General features: G+C 35.9%; 1 protein-coding gene across 10 annotated transcripts in view; it reads left to right on the top strand.

The window, feature by feature from the left end:
* Positions 1-16,894, top strand: part of cadps2 (Ca++-dependent secretion activator 2) — a 275,041-nt gene that overhangs the window by 232,887 nt on the left and 25,260 nt on the right. For 5 of the 10 annotated variants that reach the window (XM_069192478.1, XM_015352513.2, XM_069192476.1 and 2 more), the window contains 6 exons: positions 6,700-6,855; positions 10,668-10,815; positions 13,042-13,056; positions 15,064-15,138; positions 15,728-15,811; positions 15,930-15,962. In XM_069192478.1, the coding sequence (XP_069048579.1) occupies positions 6,700-6,855; positions 10,668-10,815; positions 13,042-13,056; positions 15,064-15,138; positions 15,728-15,811; positions 15,930-15,962 (511 nt within the window). The remainder of the gene's footprint in view (positions 1-6,699; positions 6,856-10,667; positions 10,816-13,041; positions 13,057-15,063; positions 15,139-15,727; positions 15,812-15,929; positions 15,963-16,894) is intronic. The other 5 variants (XM_069192474.1, XM_015352518.2, XM_015352524.2 and 2 more) reach the window with 3 other exon arrangements.

The following is a 16,894-nucleotide window of genomic DNA, read 5'->3' as shown; positions in this document are numbered from 1 at the left end:
TATTAATCTAATCCATTTTAGCTTTTCATAGAATTTTCATAAAACCATACCAGCACCTCCAAAACGTCTGTCACAGAGATTAATCACCTGCCTAGTAATATTTCAGGAAAGAGCACTTATATATCAGTCATATATTTCCAAAAGTGCTCTGTGGTGTGACAGTGCTACTGATCCTCCAACTGTTCCTTTTTAATGACAGCTTCCTAATTACTATTGACTTTTCAGGCATGATAACTTTTATAGAGTTGAACTGTGGAGAAAAATCCATCTTACAAGGTTGGATGGAGACTGAGATATCCATAGATTGCACTTGGATATTATTCATTTGTAGATTTTGTTCTTATAGAACAAAACCTACAAAGTATACCTACAGTATGAAAGTACTATATACAGTACCTACAATATGTTACATTCCACTAGTGCAAAAACTGCGATATCATGCTCGGACGCTTTTATTAACAATCATTTTAATTAACCTCTTTTCCCCCTTTGAGTGATTGCACTGAAAAGTGATCTTCGACTTTTATTATGAGCTAATTTTACTGTATTTTAAAAATAAAAAGCTTTGTTAAAAAATAAGCACATGTTTTCATAGGCCACCATTCACAAGTGTAGGTTTGAGCAGTTGAATCATCCACTCCAAAGCCTGGATTTTGCCCCGAGTGAATATTATTTGTTCCAGCATATGAAATATGTGCTGCGTGGTACTTGATTTTAAGATACTGACTCATTAAAGGTCACCAATGATTTTTTGAAGGAGTAATCTTAAGATTTCTATTATCAGGAATTTGTTGTCAGAATTGACAAGACAGGACAGATGTGCTATGTGCATTTAGATGAAGGGTGATTGCACTGAGAAATTAAAGAAAAAGATTGCTCTTGTGCTCATGAGTTGCATTTTTAATGAGACTAATAAATGGGAATTTATTATCTTAAACCCTACACAAAATAATTAAAGGAGAAAACTTCAGTTTAGGAATATTTCGATATGGAATAATTAAAAAATTAATAACAATATTGTACAAAAAATCAATTTTGAAGAATGTCATTTAACTACCATTAATATAATGTACTGTATAGCCTCTTCTGGTACTGCAGACTCTTGGTACTACTGTATATACTCTTGATCTGTCTAGACCTGCTTCTTGAGGAATGGTCTACTACTTCTCTATCAAAGCCTGCGTTCAGCCACCTTCATTTTAGCAACTAAATAACAGCAATCTTGCATGACAAACCATAATTCCGATGCCTTCCTCTCACAGAAACGATATGGACAACTGAACACTATAAAGATAGTTATGATTTGTATGGCCCTCTTGAAGTACTTTTTAAGTATATTATTTAAGAAGTTTTGAAATTTTTAACAAGACAGATAAAAACTAAAAAACATACAAACATTAAAGCAAACAGTCAGACATGAACAAATAGCATAGCCTTATGGCTTTTTAGAATTTTCTTGTTGAGATAAGAACATTCTTCCCAAACACTTTTGTGTACCACTGGAATATTTCTACCAATAATTTATGTAACTTGGGACACAGACTGAAGAAGTGTGTGAGTATGCTTGTTACATAATGGGGAAAGTGAAGGATATCTTGTTCAGCTTGGCTTTGGACTAAATGAGATGAAATAAGACCATGTACTGTATTGTGTGATGTGGTGCTGGCAGGTTGTTGTTCAAGATCGTAGAACAGATCAACTCTGATGAGATTTTCATATGGGGGCACATTTTGATCAACAAAGTGTCTGACCTGTAAATAATAAAAAGTGCTTTGTGCAAGGCCAAATTTCTCTTTTAACTGACTAAACTGGAGTCCTTGCACTGGCTTCCTGTAAAATTCCATGTTGACTTTAAAATCCTCATGCTCACCTATAAGGCTCTGCATGGCTTGGCACCTCAACACCTGTCTGAACTATTATTGCCCTACTCCCCACCTCGCAACCTTCGCTCTTCAAATTCTGGTCTCCTTACTGTCCCCCCAGCCCGTCTACATTGTATGGGCCTTCTCCTGTTATGCCCTCAAGCTCTGGAACTCTCTGCCCAAGGATATCAGAGAGTCACCTTCTCTAAACTCATTAAAATCCAGACTCAAAACCTTCTTCTTTAGAAAAGCCTTTACTTAACTGTTCCATTCTTCACCCCTCTGCTTTTTGTAGTACCACCATCCTCAGTCTCCTCTGTATATTGTAATTGTTTTATCTTATGTATTCTTTTTATCTATTGTTGTTGAAATTCTGTAAAGCGCTTTGAGAAGCCACCTTTAAAGGGGCTATATAAAATAAAGTTTATTATTTATTATAAATAATGCTAATTGTTGACTTATATTGTATACAAAACTTTAATCGTAATCAGTTCTTTATCCTTCAATTCTATAAATGTTGTTGAGTAAAGGCATGATTGGCACAAACTGGAGCAGAACCTGACCTTTAGGGTAATTTGTACACTTATTTAACCTGATTTAGCGTTCTCAGAGTGTTCCTTAGAGTAATACTTTTGTTTGCCATCTTATGCAGAGATACAATTTTACAAAAAAAGAAGAGCAGTGAGAGAGGTTTTAGTAGTGATTTGAGCTTCCATGCCTAACCATACAGGCATACTTCTATTCATAATAAAATTTGCATTTGCAGCCCAATAATAGCGACAAAAGATAGAACGATCTAGCCCTTTGGCATTCTTTGGGTTTTGCAAATGAGCTTTAGAAGTATGAGGCATCTTATAGTTTCAGGTGAATATCATAACTTAAACTTGAACTTGAACTTTATTGCCATATGTAACCGGTACTGGTACAAATAATTTTATAAATAATAATTATTGGTACAATAATTTCATCTTAGTTCTTAACAAATGAAGATGTAAAACATGCAGGAAAATTCTGAAATTAATAGAAGAATCTAGGAACGGAAACCATCTTTCACAATTATTAGTGTACCCTGATAACATACCAAATAAATAAAGTTCAACAGATGGGAAGATACAAAATCAGAAAGACAGAGGAGCACATTGCCACCATAGTGGTCTGTGTTAGAAACTTTAATACCTTTAATACTGCTCTCTTATACTGATTGCCAGAGGCTCTAGGGAAATGTCAAACAGGGTGATAAAGGAGAAACTTGACTTGATCGACATCTTTTATAGTATCTTATGATATGACAGCAGCCCTGGAGTTTTTATCATGATCAGCATTTATAATATGTGTGGAGCAGCTGTCACACATTAAAGAACAAAAACTCATCAGGGACAAATCCTGTCTAATCAGGGTTGATAAGGGATAATACTGTGTTTACCTAATGTAGCAGGCTATAGTTTTGGTTCTGTTTTCAAATCAAAGTTCAACAAACTTCACAGACAAATTAAGTGTTGACTGCCTCCTCCATACCATTTTGAGTAGGAAATAGATATTTGTTTTTTCACTTTGTACAGTGATTTTGGGAGTATGCTGTTCTTTGTTGATTTCTCTAATAAACATAGTAACAAAGGAGCTATGGATTTACAATGGAATTTATAAACTTCAATCCTGAATCCATCCAGGCTGGAGGCTTTGCAATTGGGGAATGTTTTTATTGCTTCAGGTACTTATTTATTTCACTGTAGAATTAGAATTTAGAATTGTCTGCACACGTTCAAACCACCTTTTTTTTAACCTGAAACCAACAGAAATTCCAGAGATTGCTACTCTCTCAAACATCACAGTCTCTTCTTCAGTCATATACTGTAGATCATTCCACAGCCACATGGATTTCCCAATCACATAGCCCAGTTCTCCCGCACACAATCATGAGCTGCTGACACCCTTTGGTGCTGACACCCTTTGATCTTTCACTGGCTCGCTAGGGTCAGACTCCTCTGAGTCGATCAGGACTGATCACTCTCCACACGTAGCATAGGGAAGCCAGCTGCACTCTACTGACATCACCCCCCTTATATCCACATGCATGTTCAGGCAGTATACGCTCTCCCAGTGCCCTGTCACAGTCATGAAACGTCCCCATTCGAAGTGTTTTCGTTTCAACTTCAACAGAAGGTTTCTAATTTGTTCTCAAAAATGATATTCTATTCACATTTTAATTTTAGGATATTATTAAGGTTTTATATGCTTTCTATAGGCTGGAAGTTGTTTTTCAGAGGCAGATAACTATTAACATCATTCCTTTTTCATGGAGGGATTGTATGAAATAATGTTCTCTCATGACAACCTTAAAGGTTTCCCATTACGTGGAACCTGATACAGTATATCTGCCATGTCATATGTCTCTAGAAATTCATTTTTATCGCTTTATGGTTGCCTTTAAGTGTGGAAACATTTGGACATCAACAACAAAACTAAACAAACCCTCAAACCCTCACCTATGCAATTTGCCCAAACAGAACTGCAAAAACTAAAAAACCTCACGATATCAAGGAGACAGCTGAGCATGTGCAGAGCTCGACTGACTAGCTAAAACACTATGTAATCCTTAAACAGCTGTCTGCCATGATTCTGCTAAAATAAGAAAAAAGGTTATTTATTTTTTACCAATTATTTTGTAACAAAAGGCTCTGACCATAGGTTATAGTAGCTGAAAAATGACAATTGTAATTTGTGCTGCTTAGATATTTTGAGCAGTTTTTGGCCTCAAAGGTAGCACCAGGTGGTTGCACATTTCAGTGGTGGATAAAGCATGTCCCCTCCTACATGTTTAGTGCTTGGGGATGAAAAATGCTCTACAATGGCAATTAATTCATTTTACTGTCTTCCCTTGAGCTGTATTTTAAGATTTTTAGTAGTAATAATTCACCCTTTTGGTAGACTTTCATGTGTTTGAAAAATATAGTCTACACAACACCTTTTTTAGTGGTGCTACTTGCTGTTGGTGGTACTACAGTATCTTGATGTTATATGTTTCACTTCAATGTGGTATTTTAATGTGCACTCCTATTTTTCATTGTATTTTTCACCATATGTAATGTATTACATTATGAAAACATTATTCAGTAAAATAAGTTTTCAACCTTCATAGTACTGCATATTCCTCCTTTTGCCTAGTTTATGCAGAAGGACATAAAGCACATATATGTGAAAGTATAATTTTTAAAAGTCATCCTACAGAAGTGGCAGGAAGTTTCTTTGTGTATATATATTCTAATTGTGAGGTTTTATAATCCTTTTTAAATACTGTATGTATGATGCTGTAAGGTTTATCATACTGTACATTTTTAATATGTAATGAGATTTGTACATTTGTTCCAAGTTAAATAGCTCCAAAATATTTACATACTTAGAATTAAAGTTTCCGCACAGGAAGTCTGCAGAACGATGTCCATTTACTGTATAATTATGAGGAAATAAACAGTTTGGAGACTATTTATTAGTCTTTTAGGGTAAGGGCCCATGAGATTTCAGAGAAGTGTTATGTGATGTATCAAAGTGTTTGGAGGCTCCCTACCCCACTGGGATCACTGCTCTGAGAATACCAAGTGAAGACAAGGAAGAGACAGTGTTAGCCAAGTTACTTGAAAGGAAAGCACAGGAGGGACCACAGAGCTGGGAAGGCTGAGTGAAGAACCTTCTTTTAATTAGCCGGAATGGGAGTTATTGTCACACTGACTTAATTGCATTGTAAATTGCCAAACTATTTATATGGTATACCATTTGTGAAGGGAACAGTCTTTTAAAGGCAAAAGGTGCGCCTTTTCCCCTTTAGCTTTTTGTTGTACACTTTGTTGCTTGTGCATCTTTTTCTAACCTTTACAATTTCACCAAAACTAAGTGACCACTGTCTTGTGTGTATTTTTTTTCTAAAATGTGTTTGTAATCAGGACTTTTCATTTTTTTCCTAGAAACCATGTATGGAATATTTATGAGAAATGTATAACCTAAATAAAAAGGATTTAGAAAATGTGGACACTGATTAAGAGCCACAAATTAAACATATGCTAACCACTATAATTTCATATGTAACATTAAAAAGCTGAAATCTTTAAATACAAGAATATATTTTTTCCTGATTTCACTTGTCGACTTATTTATATTGTGCAAGATTCAAATAATCTCAGGTAATCTCACAATACTTTTACAACAACAGTTTCAAAGTTGTCAAAAGTGTAAGTACTGTATACATCTGAATAAAAGTATTAGGACAGCATGCTCTTGGAGGAATTCTCCGTCATATGTAATGCGGAACAGACCTGCCATCTGCTTTTCGATTATAGATATAATGTATGGCATGTGTTGAAGAGGAGTAGGGACACAGTCACCTCTTAAACTCTGCACAGTTTGACGGTATTTTCACAAATGCAAAGGCATATGTTTTACATTATTAGAATGATTTTAAGTTAAAAACTACAATGTTGTTTTGAATGTATTTTTAACACTGTTGAAAATTAAGATGTATATGTCTCATTAAGATCTTAAAAAAAATTTTAATGTTATGTTTTATGTACTGTGATCCTCCAAATTATGGTTCTTTTCACAACTTCACAGCTGCACTCAGTAATGTCCTGTAAATATTGGTTTACAGGATATAAGTACAAATAGAGTCTCCAGTTAATCAAAACTATCATATTATGATTTTATATCACAGTGTGTATATATATATACACTGTATAAACAATGGTGATTGAAAAATATCAGCCTAACATAGAAGAAATAGAAACAAATCTATGTCTTTATCTTAGATTTGTCATTTCAATACTGATATTAATTTGTCATCTATTTATAGTAATGGATCAGCAACATCAGAAGATTTATTTTGGAAACTGGATGCATTGCAAATGTTTGTCTTTGACCTCCATTGGCCAGAACCTGAGTTTGCCCAGCACTTGGAACAGCGACTCAAACTGATGGCCAGTGATATGGTCGAAGCCTGTGTTAAAAGGTCAGAAATTCTGTAAATAACGTTGTTACTTTGTAAATAATTAATAGCTTTTAATCAAATACTGTAATGTCTGCTGTTTCCTGGAAATTGTATTTTGATGTCATCTCCTGATGTCATTTCCTGATGCGCTGGTTCTCTCTCACCTACCACAAAAAAAAAAACATGCTGTCTAGTTTAATTGGTGTCACTGATTTGTACATGTAGGTGTCACAAGACTTGCTAGGTTGTGACAACAAAGGTTTTCTGATAACTGATGGATATTCAGTTTTCATTAACAATATATTCAAAACAAAAATGTAGCTATTTGCTTTAGAAATAGTTTATAGCCAAGACATAAGTAAACTATTAGATAAGATATTTTCTTATTGATCAGTTTGCAGCAATTCCATACCCCAGTTTAGCTCAAGTATATGACACATGATAGCACATCTAAACAAATATATTTTTAAAGTGTCAATCAATTTTTTAAATATTTTAAGATAACATTTTAATTTATTGTGCTGTTGTTCACACATTTTTACAACATAAAGATGGTGCATTGATTTTTCCATTTTGTACATACTATACAGCAGTGGTTCTCAAACTATGGTATGCGTACCACGAGCCGCCAGGTGGTACCCAATATGACCCTGGAACTTTGTCGTGTGCAATGAAAAATCGGGACGGGTTTTCATATTTTCTATTTTAATACGTGACGAATACGCAGCCTACGTACTACGATACAGCGAGCGCTTATACTTAAGAGGACACAAGAGCTACAATGTAATTCTACACCATTCTATAGGAATGTGTGCTACAAACGTAAGTGACCAATTGTTTTTAAAAAAAGGTATCTCCAGCAAATAGGGAGGTAGGAGAATGTGCGTGATTTTGGAACACCGCCAATCTTGTAAGCACAGGAAAGCACAGAAATGCGTGCTACGAACGAAAGTGACTAATTGTATTTAAAAAAAGTTGTCTCCAGCATATAGGGAGGTAGGAGAATGTGCATGATTTTAGAACAGTGCCAATGTTGTAAGCACAGGAGAACATATAAATATGTGCTACGAATGCTGGCAATCTTGTGAGCACAGGAAAGCGTGATAGATAACAGAAAAATATTTAAGAACTGTTCTAGGTTAATTTGAGAAAAATACACGAGCGTCTCTGTGTTTCACTCTCATGCGCATTAAATAAAAACTTCTTTTAACTTCTGAGATGGACTCTTGAAACAGAAATGGGGAAAAATGCAAACTTGTGGATTGCTAAAGCAGGTAAGCCCCAAGCTATTTTTAAAGAACCTTATTTAACGTTGGCAAAAGAGCTGACACGTATTATGTGTGGAGAAAAAGCTGCTAAACAGCTCGACCTGCTGCCCCCTCTGAAAGACACAGTCACTCAGAGAATTATTAATATGGTGGATGATATTGTAACGCAATAGAGTTCAGGTGGGCGCACTTGCCGCATCAAGTCAGCCCCCCACCGTCGGGGGCTCGAACTCAGGACTCCCGTGTCACTCAACAGGGACCCTGCCTGGTGAGCTAAAGAGAGATCTCTTCCCAGCCTAGTGGCTGTGGTCCTGCTATAATAGGGAAGGGCGGTGACGTCACCGCTCTGGTAAGCCGGCTCTTACACAGTGCCTGTCGGCCATTGCGTTACATTGGTGTTAGAAGCAGGGTGGGATAGCTCTTCGCCGAGGATGGCGAGTTAAGCAGGGGAGAGTGTAACGCATACGGCCGACAGGCACTGTGTAAGAGCCGGCTTGATGCAGCAAGGGCACCCGCCTGAACCCCGTTGCGTTACAATATCAAAAGTACGCTGATAGAGCGCGTTAAGATGAGCAGTTGCTTTTCACTGCAATTATATGAGTCTGTAAATGTCGGCGATTTGGCCAATTTGCTCGTTTACGTTTGATACGAGTTTGAGGGTACATCCCATGAGGACTTTCTGTTCTGTAAGCCGCTACCAACAGGAACTACAGGAGAGCACATATTTCAGCTTCTGAATGAATTTATCTGAGAGAATGGCATCGACTGGATAAAATGCGTCAGAGTTTGTACAGATGGTGCTAGAGCAATGACAAGCCGACACAGTGGTGTAGTTGCACAAATTAGAGAGGTTGCTCCAGAAATTAATGGACGCATTGCAACATCCACTGCAAGACCTTTGCCGTCAAGAAAATGCCTGATGATTTAAAATCTGTTAGACTCTGTTGTGAATTGTATCAGGGCTCGAAAAATGAATTCACATCTGCTTTGCTCAACTAAACAGGCTCACCCCCCTTGCTGAAATGGTGCTTTTTTATTGTTAATTTGTAATTGTTGTTGTTCCTGTTTTTTTTTTCTGTAAAGCGCTTTGAGAAGCCACTTTTGAAGGCACTATATCAATAAAGTTTTTTATTATAATATTTATTATATGTGTATGTGAGTGTGTGCACGCACGCGCGCTCATGTTAGTCATTGAGAATTTCTGGGGTTCCTATGAGAACATGACTTGTAGGTGGTACTTGGATGCTTTGGTTTGATCAGGGGTGGTACTTGGTCTAAAAAGTTTGAGAACCACTGCTATACAGTATAGAAGGCCCATGTTTTGGGGGGTCTGACTGTTGTGTCATTCATGCTGTATGCATTATTGCAACCAATCCAGAGTCAATCTCTATTATTGAAAGCATGATAATGTGAGATTGCTGGATCTTGTTAATAGAATTTACAAAAGAAATTACATCTTTATTGAAACTTTTGAAACCATCATCCATAAGCATCTTAATATATGTAAAGCTTCTGCCTGATTGGCTCCCTGAAAGATCAGCTTACAACATCTGTACCAGAGGGTAGAATCCATTAAAGAGGTGCAGCAGCTCTTCAGCCATGATCCAGCTAATTTTGTACCTTGTCTGACAACAGTTTACTACTGCTTCCCTGAGACTAATGCAGAATTTCTACTCCCAAAATTCATACTCCTCAAATGGCTAGATTATGTCCTTTATCTTTTGGAATTTGAAAAAAACAATGCTCATTGACTAAAAGCAGCATAAAATTGCAATCACTGGTCAACATTACAATTTGATGGACTGGTTGAGTGAAAATATCCATGAAACATGACAGGGGGATATTTACATAATTATGGTTTTGTAATGAAGCATAACAATTCACCAGTGCAAAAGACCAGGGTGGCATGGGCCATCATTTACCAGTGATGGTCTGAGCATTTGAATCATCCACCCTACAGTTCAGACTCACTTTTATGTGATTCAACATCTTACGTTCGTGTGATGTGGAACCTAATATAAGGATAATTCATTGAATTCCGTCATTGGCAAGTGCTTAAACAGTCAGCAAATTACTCCTATGAGGGAATCACTAGTTTGGGACAAATGTCTTAATGCATTGAGATGAATGGTACTGTAGTTCCACTGAGAAATTAAGTCAAGAAAATTTATCTTTGTACATGTATTATATATATACATTTTGTTAGATTTTATTATGACACATTAATTGGCATTAATTGGCATATTTCACAAATAGCAGAAGTGCTATTTTGTTCGTTTAAAACTATTTTGTTAAATACCATAGCAAATTTGTTTTCAATTTTAATAGTTTTATTATTCTCATCAGGTCTATAAAACATTTTATATGGCCTCTCTAACCAGGAATAAAGTTTAAAAAAATCGTTATTGCTTTACAAACACTCACTGTTTCTTTTGGTTTCATCTCAGTTTGCTTTTGCTTTTCTGTTATTGCCATTTTTTAAGTTGCACTCGAGAGAATGGTAGAGATCTTTTTAATTAGTCCCAAAAGAAGATCCATTTAAAATGGCCTTTTTATTTTCTTCAGAACAAAAGCTGCTTTTGATGCCAGGATGCAGAAGGCCAGCAAATCAACTGATTACAGAGTGTCTCCTTCTGTTTGCACCATGTTTAATGTGCTAATGGATGCCAAGAAGCAGTGTTCCAAGCTCTGTGTACTAGATGCAGGGCAAGAGGTATGCATGTTGCTTTTTGTATGCTAAAATGTTGATATTTTAGTGAAACAACACACAGAAATCAAAAACAGTAATGTTTTGTTAGATTCAGGTGCACACATATTTATACATACACATCAATTTCCCTTCGGGATCAATTAAGTCTTATCTATCTATACTGTACATTATACCTGTACATAGAGTGCCTTGCGAAAGTATTCGGCCCCCTTGAACTTTTCAACCTTTTGCCACATTTCAGGCTTCAAACATAAAGATATAAATTTTTTATTTTATGTGAAGAATCACCAACAAGTGGGACACAATTGTGAAGTGGAACGAAATCTATTGGATTTTTGAAACTTTTTTAACTAATAAAAAAATGAAAAGTGGGGCGTGCAAAATTATTCGGCCCCCTTGCGTTAATACTTTGTAGAGCCACCTTTTGCTGCGATTACAGCTGCAAGTCGCTTGGGGTATGTCTCTATCAGTTTTGCACATCGAGAGACTGAAATTCTTGCCCATTCTTCCTTGCAAAACAGCTCGAGCTCAGTGAGGTTGGATGGAGAGCATTTGTGAACAGCAGTTTTCAGCTCTTTCCACAGATTCTCGATTGGATTCAGGTCTGAACTTTGACTTGGCCATTCAAACACCTGGATACGTTTATTTGTGAACCATTCCTTTGTAGATTTTGCTGTATGTTTGGGATCATTGTCTTGTTGGAAGATAAATCTCCGTCCCAGTTTCAGGTCTTTTGCAGACTCCAACAGGTTTTCATCCAGAATGGTCCTGTATTTGGCTGCATCCATCTTCCCCTCAATTTTAACCATCTTCCCTGTCCCTGCTGAAGAAAAGCAGGCCCAAACCATGATGCTGCCACCACCATGTTTGACAGTGGGGATGGTGTGTTGAGGGTGATGAGCTGTGTTGCTTTTACGCCAAACATATCGTTTTGCATTGTGGCCAAAAAGTTCGATTTTGGTTTCATCTGACCAGAGCACCTTCTTCCACATGTTTGGGGTGTCTCCCAGGTGGCTTGTGGCAAACTTTAGACGAGACTTTTTATGGATATCTTTGAGAAATGGCTTTCTTCTTGCCACTCTTCCATAAAGGCCAGATTTGTGCAGTGTAAGACTGATTGTAGTCCTATAGACAGACTCTCCCACCTCAGCTGTAGTTCTCTGCAGTTCATCCAGAGTGATCATGGGCCTCTTGGCTGCATCTCTGATCAGTCTTCTCCTTGTCTGAGCTGAAAGTTTAGAGGGACGGCCAGGTCTTGGTAGATTTGCAGTGGTCTGATACTCCTTCCATTTCAAGATGATCGCTTGCACAGTGCTCCTTGGGATGTTTGAAGCTTGGGAAATCTTTTTGTATCCAAATCCGGCTTTAAACTTCTCCACAACAGTATTACGGACCTGCCTGGTGTGTTCCTTGGTCTTCATGATGCTCTCTGCGCTTTCAACAGAACCTTGAGACTATCACAGAGCAGGTGCATTTATACAGAGACTTGATTACACACAGGTGGATTCTATTTATCACCATGAGTCATTTAGGACAACATTGGATCATTCAGAGATCCTCGCTGAACTTCTGGAGTGAGTTTGCTGCACTGAAAGTAAAGGGGCCGAATAATTTTGCACGCCCCACTTTTCATTTTTTTATTAGTTAAAAAAGTTTCAAAAATCCAATAGATTTCGTTCCACTTCACAATTGTGTCCCACTTGTTGGTGATTCTTCACATAAAATAAAAAATTTATATCTTTATGTTTGAAGCCTGAAATGTGGCAAAAGGTTGAAAAGTTCAAGGGGGCCGAATACTTTCGCAAGGCACTGTACATTCCTTAAATGTAAAATCTTAATAATACTAGAAGAGAAAATGCATACACATGCAGCTGCACTTGTGTTATCTTAAATGTGTGCATTATTTTCTGTACGTTTTGTTGAAAAGGGAAATCAGCTGTCCTTCACAGTCTTATTTATCCATTTATGTTTATAGGAATGGTGTTTTAATTGTTGTTTTTGACTTTTGTGTCAATCATCAAATAATGTTTGAGTTACATGGGGTGTTGTAATCACTTACCTCTGGTTTGGGCATTTTTATAAGTTGTTTTGAGTTCAGCTTTTTTATCATACAGTATCACGCTTATTTTATTTATTAGAGAATCATTGTGATTTTGTTCTCATTTCTGCTTTTTCTTCTGTCTTGTATTCTTATTTTCTTAACTCCTGTACATCATACTTTGAATCCAGATTGTTAAGCAATGGGTAAGTTTCATATGTTTGGTGTGTCTTGTGTCTTCCAATACACTTGAACAATATAAAAGTTAAATTTGCATGATAGCTTCAACTGAGTAATTCATGAAGAGAACAGATATTTATACACCCAGCCCTTGCTCCATTGCCCCACATTCTACTGTGGAATTAGGTACCTCATATACTGTACGTGCAGCTGGCTCCCCCTGTCCTTTAGTCTTACTAACCATACCTAGAAGGTGAACAAGTAAAACCTTGTTGCTGAGGATGCGCACTATAAACTACCACATACTGTATATTCTTTACATATGTTTTTGAATATATATTTGCTCTCAATATTATACACCTGGCCAGTGTTGAACCCTCCTGCCCATGATAGGTTAATGGGGTGGTTATAACACTCTATGTTTATTAGTGTCGTTTGTTTTAGGGAGGGCATCACTACATAATTCAAGTCATTTGATAAACAGCATATTACTAGCAAACAACAACAAAGCAACTGTGTATACTTCAAGGCCTCTTTTTTAATACGTGGCTTTATTGAAAGTATTTTTGAAATTTTCCAAATGCATTAGGTTTTTGGATCATCTGGAAAAGTAATTTCAAATAATTACATATTCATTGATAATAAAATTTGTTTTTTATTTGTATTAGAAAGTTGGAGGCAAATTTCCTTTAGCCATAGAATATATTGTCATATTTCATTTAATACAATTTGTGGTGTTTTCAATTACTATATGAGGGGGCTGAATAGCTTTTCAGCAAATGTTCTTCGCCTCATCTTTTCAAGAGCTAAAAGGCTAAGAAGCAAATTTACAAATAACAGGATTAAATTCCCTAAGCTTATTTAGATAATGCTAATTTCTTACTGTGTGTTAAAGGTTCAATTGCTGAATTATAAAACTACAACAGAGATAGCCTTTATGTTTTAATTATAGAACAAATTTCTTAAAAGAAAGGATTATATCACAAACAAAATACTCCACAAAACAGAGATGTCTGCATTTATTTGTATGTTCTCCTTGAAGTGCGTGAAATATATATATATATAAAATAACAATTGTTTTAATAGGCCATAGGCTTTTTGTTTTATATTCAATGTGTGATGTGGCCTCGAACTATGAATTCCAGGTTAGGCTTTTGAAAACGAAATTATCTAAAAGAGTCTATTGCTAGCTTGCTACCAGATGAACAGTGTGATAGAAAGAATTGTTCTTTTTTGTTTTCACATTTTCAGTATGGATTGTAAATTCTACTCTTCCTAGTAATACGTTAAAAGCAAACATTATAGTGTTAATTGAATTATAGAAAAAAAGTCCTTAAGCTTTATTTTGAATGTCATTTATTAAAAAACAGCCATTTCTTGAGGTTAAATAAAAGGGTGAAGCGAATAAGGGGCTACTAGAGTGACCTCTAAGCACCTCTAATTTGTTACCAAGCATCTGTCTTTGTTGGTTGAAAATTTTAATTTAGATGTTCTTTAGAGATATTGTGAAGGGAAATCATCAAATTTTATGAACTTCTGCCTGCATTGCTATTAGTAAAGGCCTTCTTTCACACAAATAAATAAAAGCACTTTTTTTCTCTTCAGCACAATTTAAATAACTTGTGAATAAGAGTTATCAGACATGAAATGCTGCATTAATTGAATCTTGAGCAAGTCTTTCGTCCTCCCAGCTGGACCTGTCCTTTAGAAAAACACAAGGCTGTCCTAATTGTAGGGAATACAAAAAATATCCTTCAAATTCCTTTGCCTAAATGAGAGTGGGAACTCAATTCACTCTTATAATAGACCTATTAGCTGCTTAACTCAACTGTGTACATGGGAAGATTTGCAGTGCTGAATGTAAAAAAAAAACGCTTGGGGTGGGTAGATTGTGTTCAAGGTTTTAGGTCTGTGGTGTTCATAACGAGTCAGTAGTGTTTGATAGAAAGAGGAGATTTTGAAGCTTTTGCCAGTCTGTTCTCTATTACAAACATCTAAAATGTCACCCATCTTGTGCCTTTTATTTTTGTTAGCAGCAGTACCATTCCAAAATAGATGACCTGATTGAAGAGGCTTTCAAGGAAATGATTTCCTTGTTGGTTTCTAAGGTACGAGCAAGTGAATTTCCAATATTAATGTGTTAAATGGTTAAAATAAGAAATGTTAATTCCTGGTCTTATTTATTTCAAGCCTAATTTATTTTTGTTTCGACATGTTTTAATGTTAATGTGCTGAACCAAGTGCCACAGACGTTTTCCTATCAGACATCCCAGCTCAGCCTCTCTCTAATGAGCCCAGGACTCAGCAGGGGGGATTTCAGATCTATGAAAAGATAAATGATTTCATCACCAGTGTAAATCACACTTTACTATAACATTTATTGCAGGTCAGGTTATTTAATAGAGCTGTAACTAAGATATGTGAAACCAGAGCCCATAGCTGTACCTGTGGATAGCCAACATCAGCGTGAGAGAAAATTGCACTCAATGACAAGATTCAGATATTAGGATATTTTCTCAAAATAAAACAACTCTACATTTTTATTGCTATATTCTCTTTAAAATAAGTAATATATTTTTCAACAACTCTTTGGTAGTATTTAGAAACTACCAACCAAATCATGCACAATACCAATTTAATGCAGTGTTTCCCTCGTTCTGTCAAACAAAACTGAATCAAAATTATTTTCCTTTGTAGTTTGCTGCTGTTTTAGATGGCGTACTATCCAAACTCTCAAGATACGATGAAGGAACACTGTTTTCCTCATTTCTGTCTTTTACAGTAAGTACCAAAGTATCGGACTTAAAATGATTATCTTAAATATATTTAATTTCCTTTTCAATTTGTGATAATTATGTAGTAAAAAATGTCAGCATTTATCTATCTTTTTGTTTTTAAGGTAAAGGCAGCTGCAAAATATGTTGATGTTCCTGTAAGTATGGACTTTTTTAAATTAAAAACCAAAACACTTTTTGTTTTTGTAATGACAAATTTCTCATAAAAAATACAGAACCTCTACTCCCCACCACCCCCCACCTTCCTGGAACTAGTGAAATTGTTTTGTTTTTCCATAATATGTTTTATTTAAACTTTTGCATCCTCTGGTTTCAATAGCAGTTATCTGCTTTAATACCAACATCATGGCCTACAAAATGCAGTTAATAGTTACTCCTATTCCATACTCAGCATATGTGCCACACCTTCTACATTTAACAGATTTTAGTTTAATAACTCATTGAACATGACATAAACCTAAATAAACATAATTTACATTTTAAAATTGTTTTGTTGATTGTTTGAGCAGCAGTATTGTAATAACTAAAGATAAAAAAACCTGTTCTGCTCAAGTGATGAAGATCACTTGATTATTATTGGCATGATTGAAAGCAGCCTATCTGTAAAAGAAGTTGCCCAGAGAATGATCTGTTCTGAATCAACATATCAACATCTATTCCAGAGAAAGAAAGCCCAGCACAAACTTGTCTGATCTGCTTATCATTTTTAGGCTGATCTATTATTTTCTTACTGCAGTGGCTACAGCATGAAACCACCTGCATAAAAATGATCTGCTCAGTTAGAGTCATATTGATGGTTAACTTTGCCAATTGAGGAATGAATGTATATAAAAATGTAATAGGGATCAATAATCTCATCCTGCCATTTTCTTATAAAAGCTTAGGTATCGCCTTCAACAATATAACTGAGTAGTTTATTCCATATTCACACATTTCTTTGTTTTCACAAAGTCCTTGTCTTTTGTGGGTCAATCGGAGTGTTGGGAGTGGATTCATAAATTCATGCCATTTAGCCCTAATGGAAGTCAATATGTATGGAGATGTCTTGGTGAGAGTGAGGTGATGTCAG

This window comes from Lepisosteus oculatus, chromosome 7 (assembly GCF_040954835.1).
Source record: "Lepisosteus oculatus isolate fLepOcu1 chromosome 7, fLepOcu1.hap2, whole genome shotgun sequence".
NCBI classification, from domain to species: Eukaryota; Metazoa; Chordata; class Actinopteri; order Semionotiformes; family Lepisosteidae; genus Lepisosteus; species Lepisosteus oculatus.
Note: the sequence above shows the minus strand (reverse complement) of the source record. Positions and strands in the feature narration are given on the sequence as shown.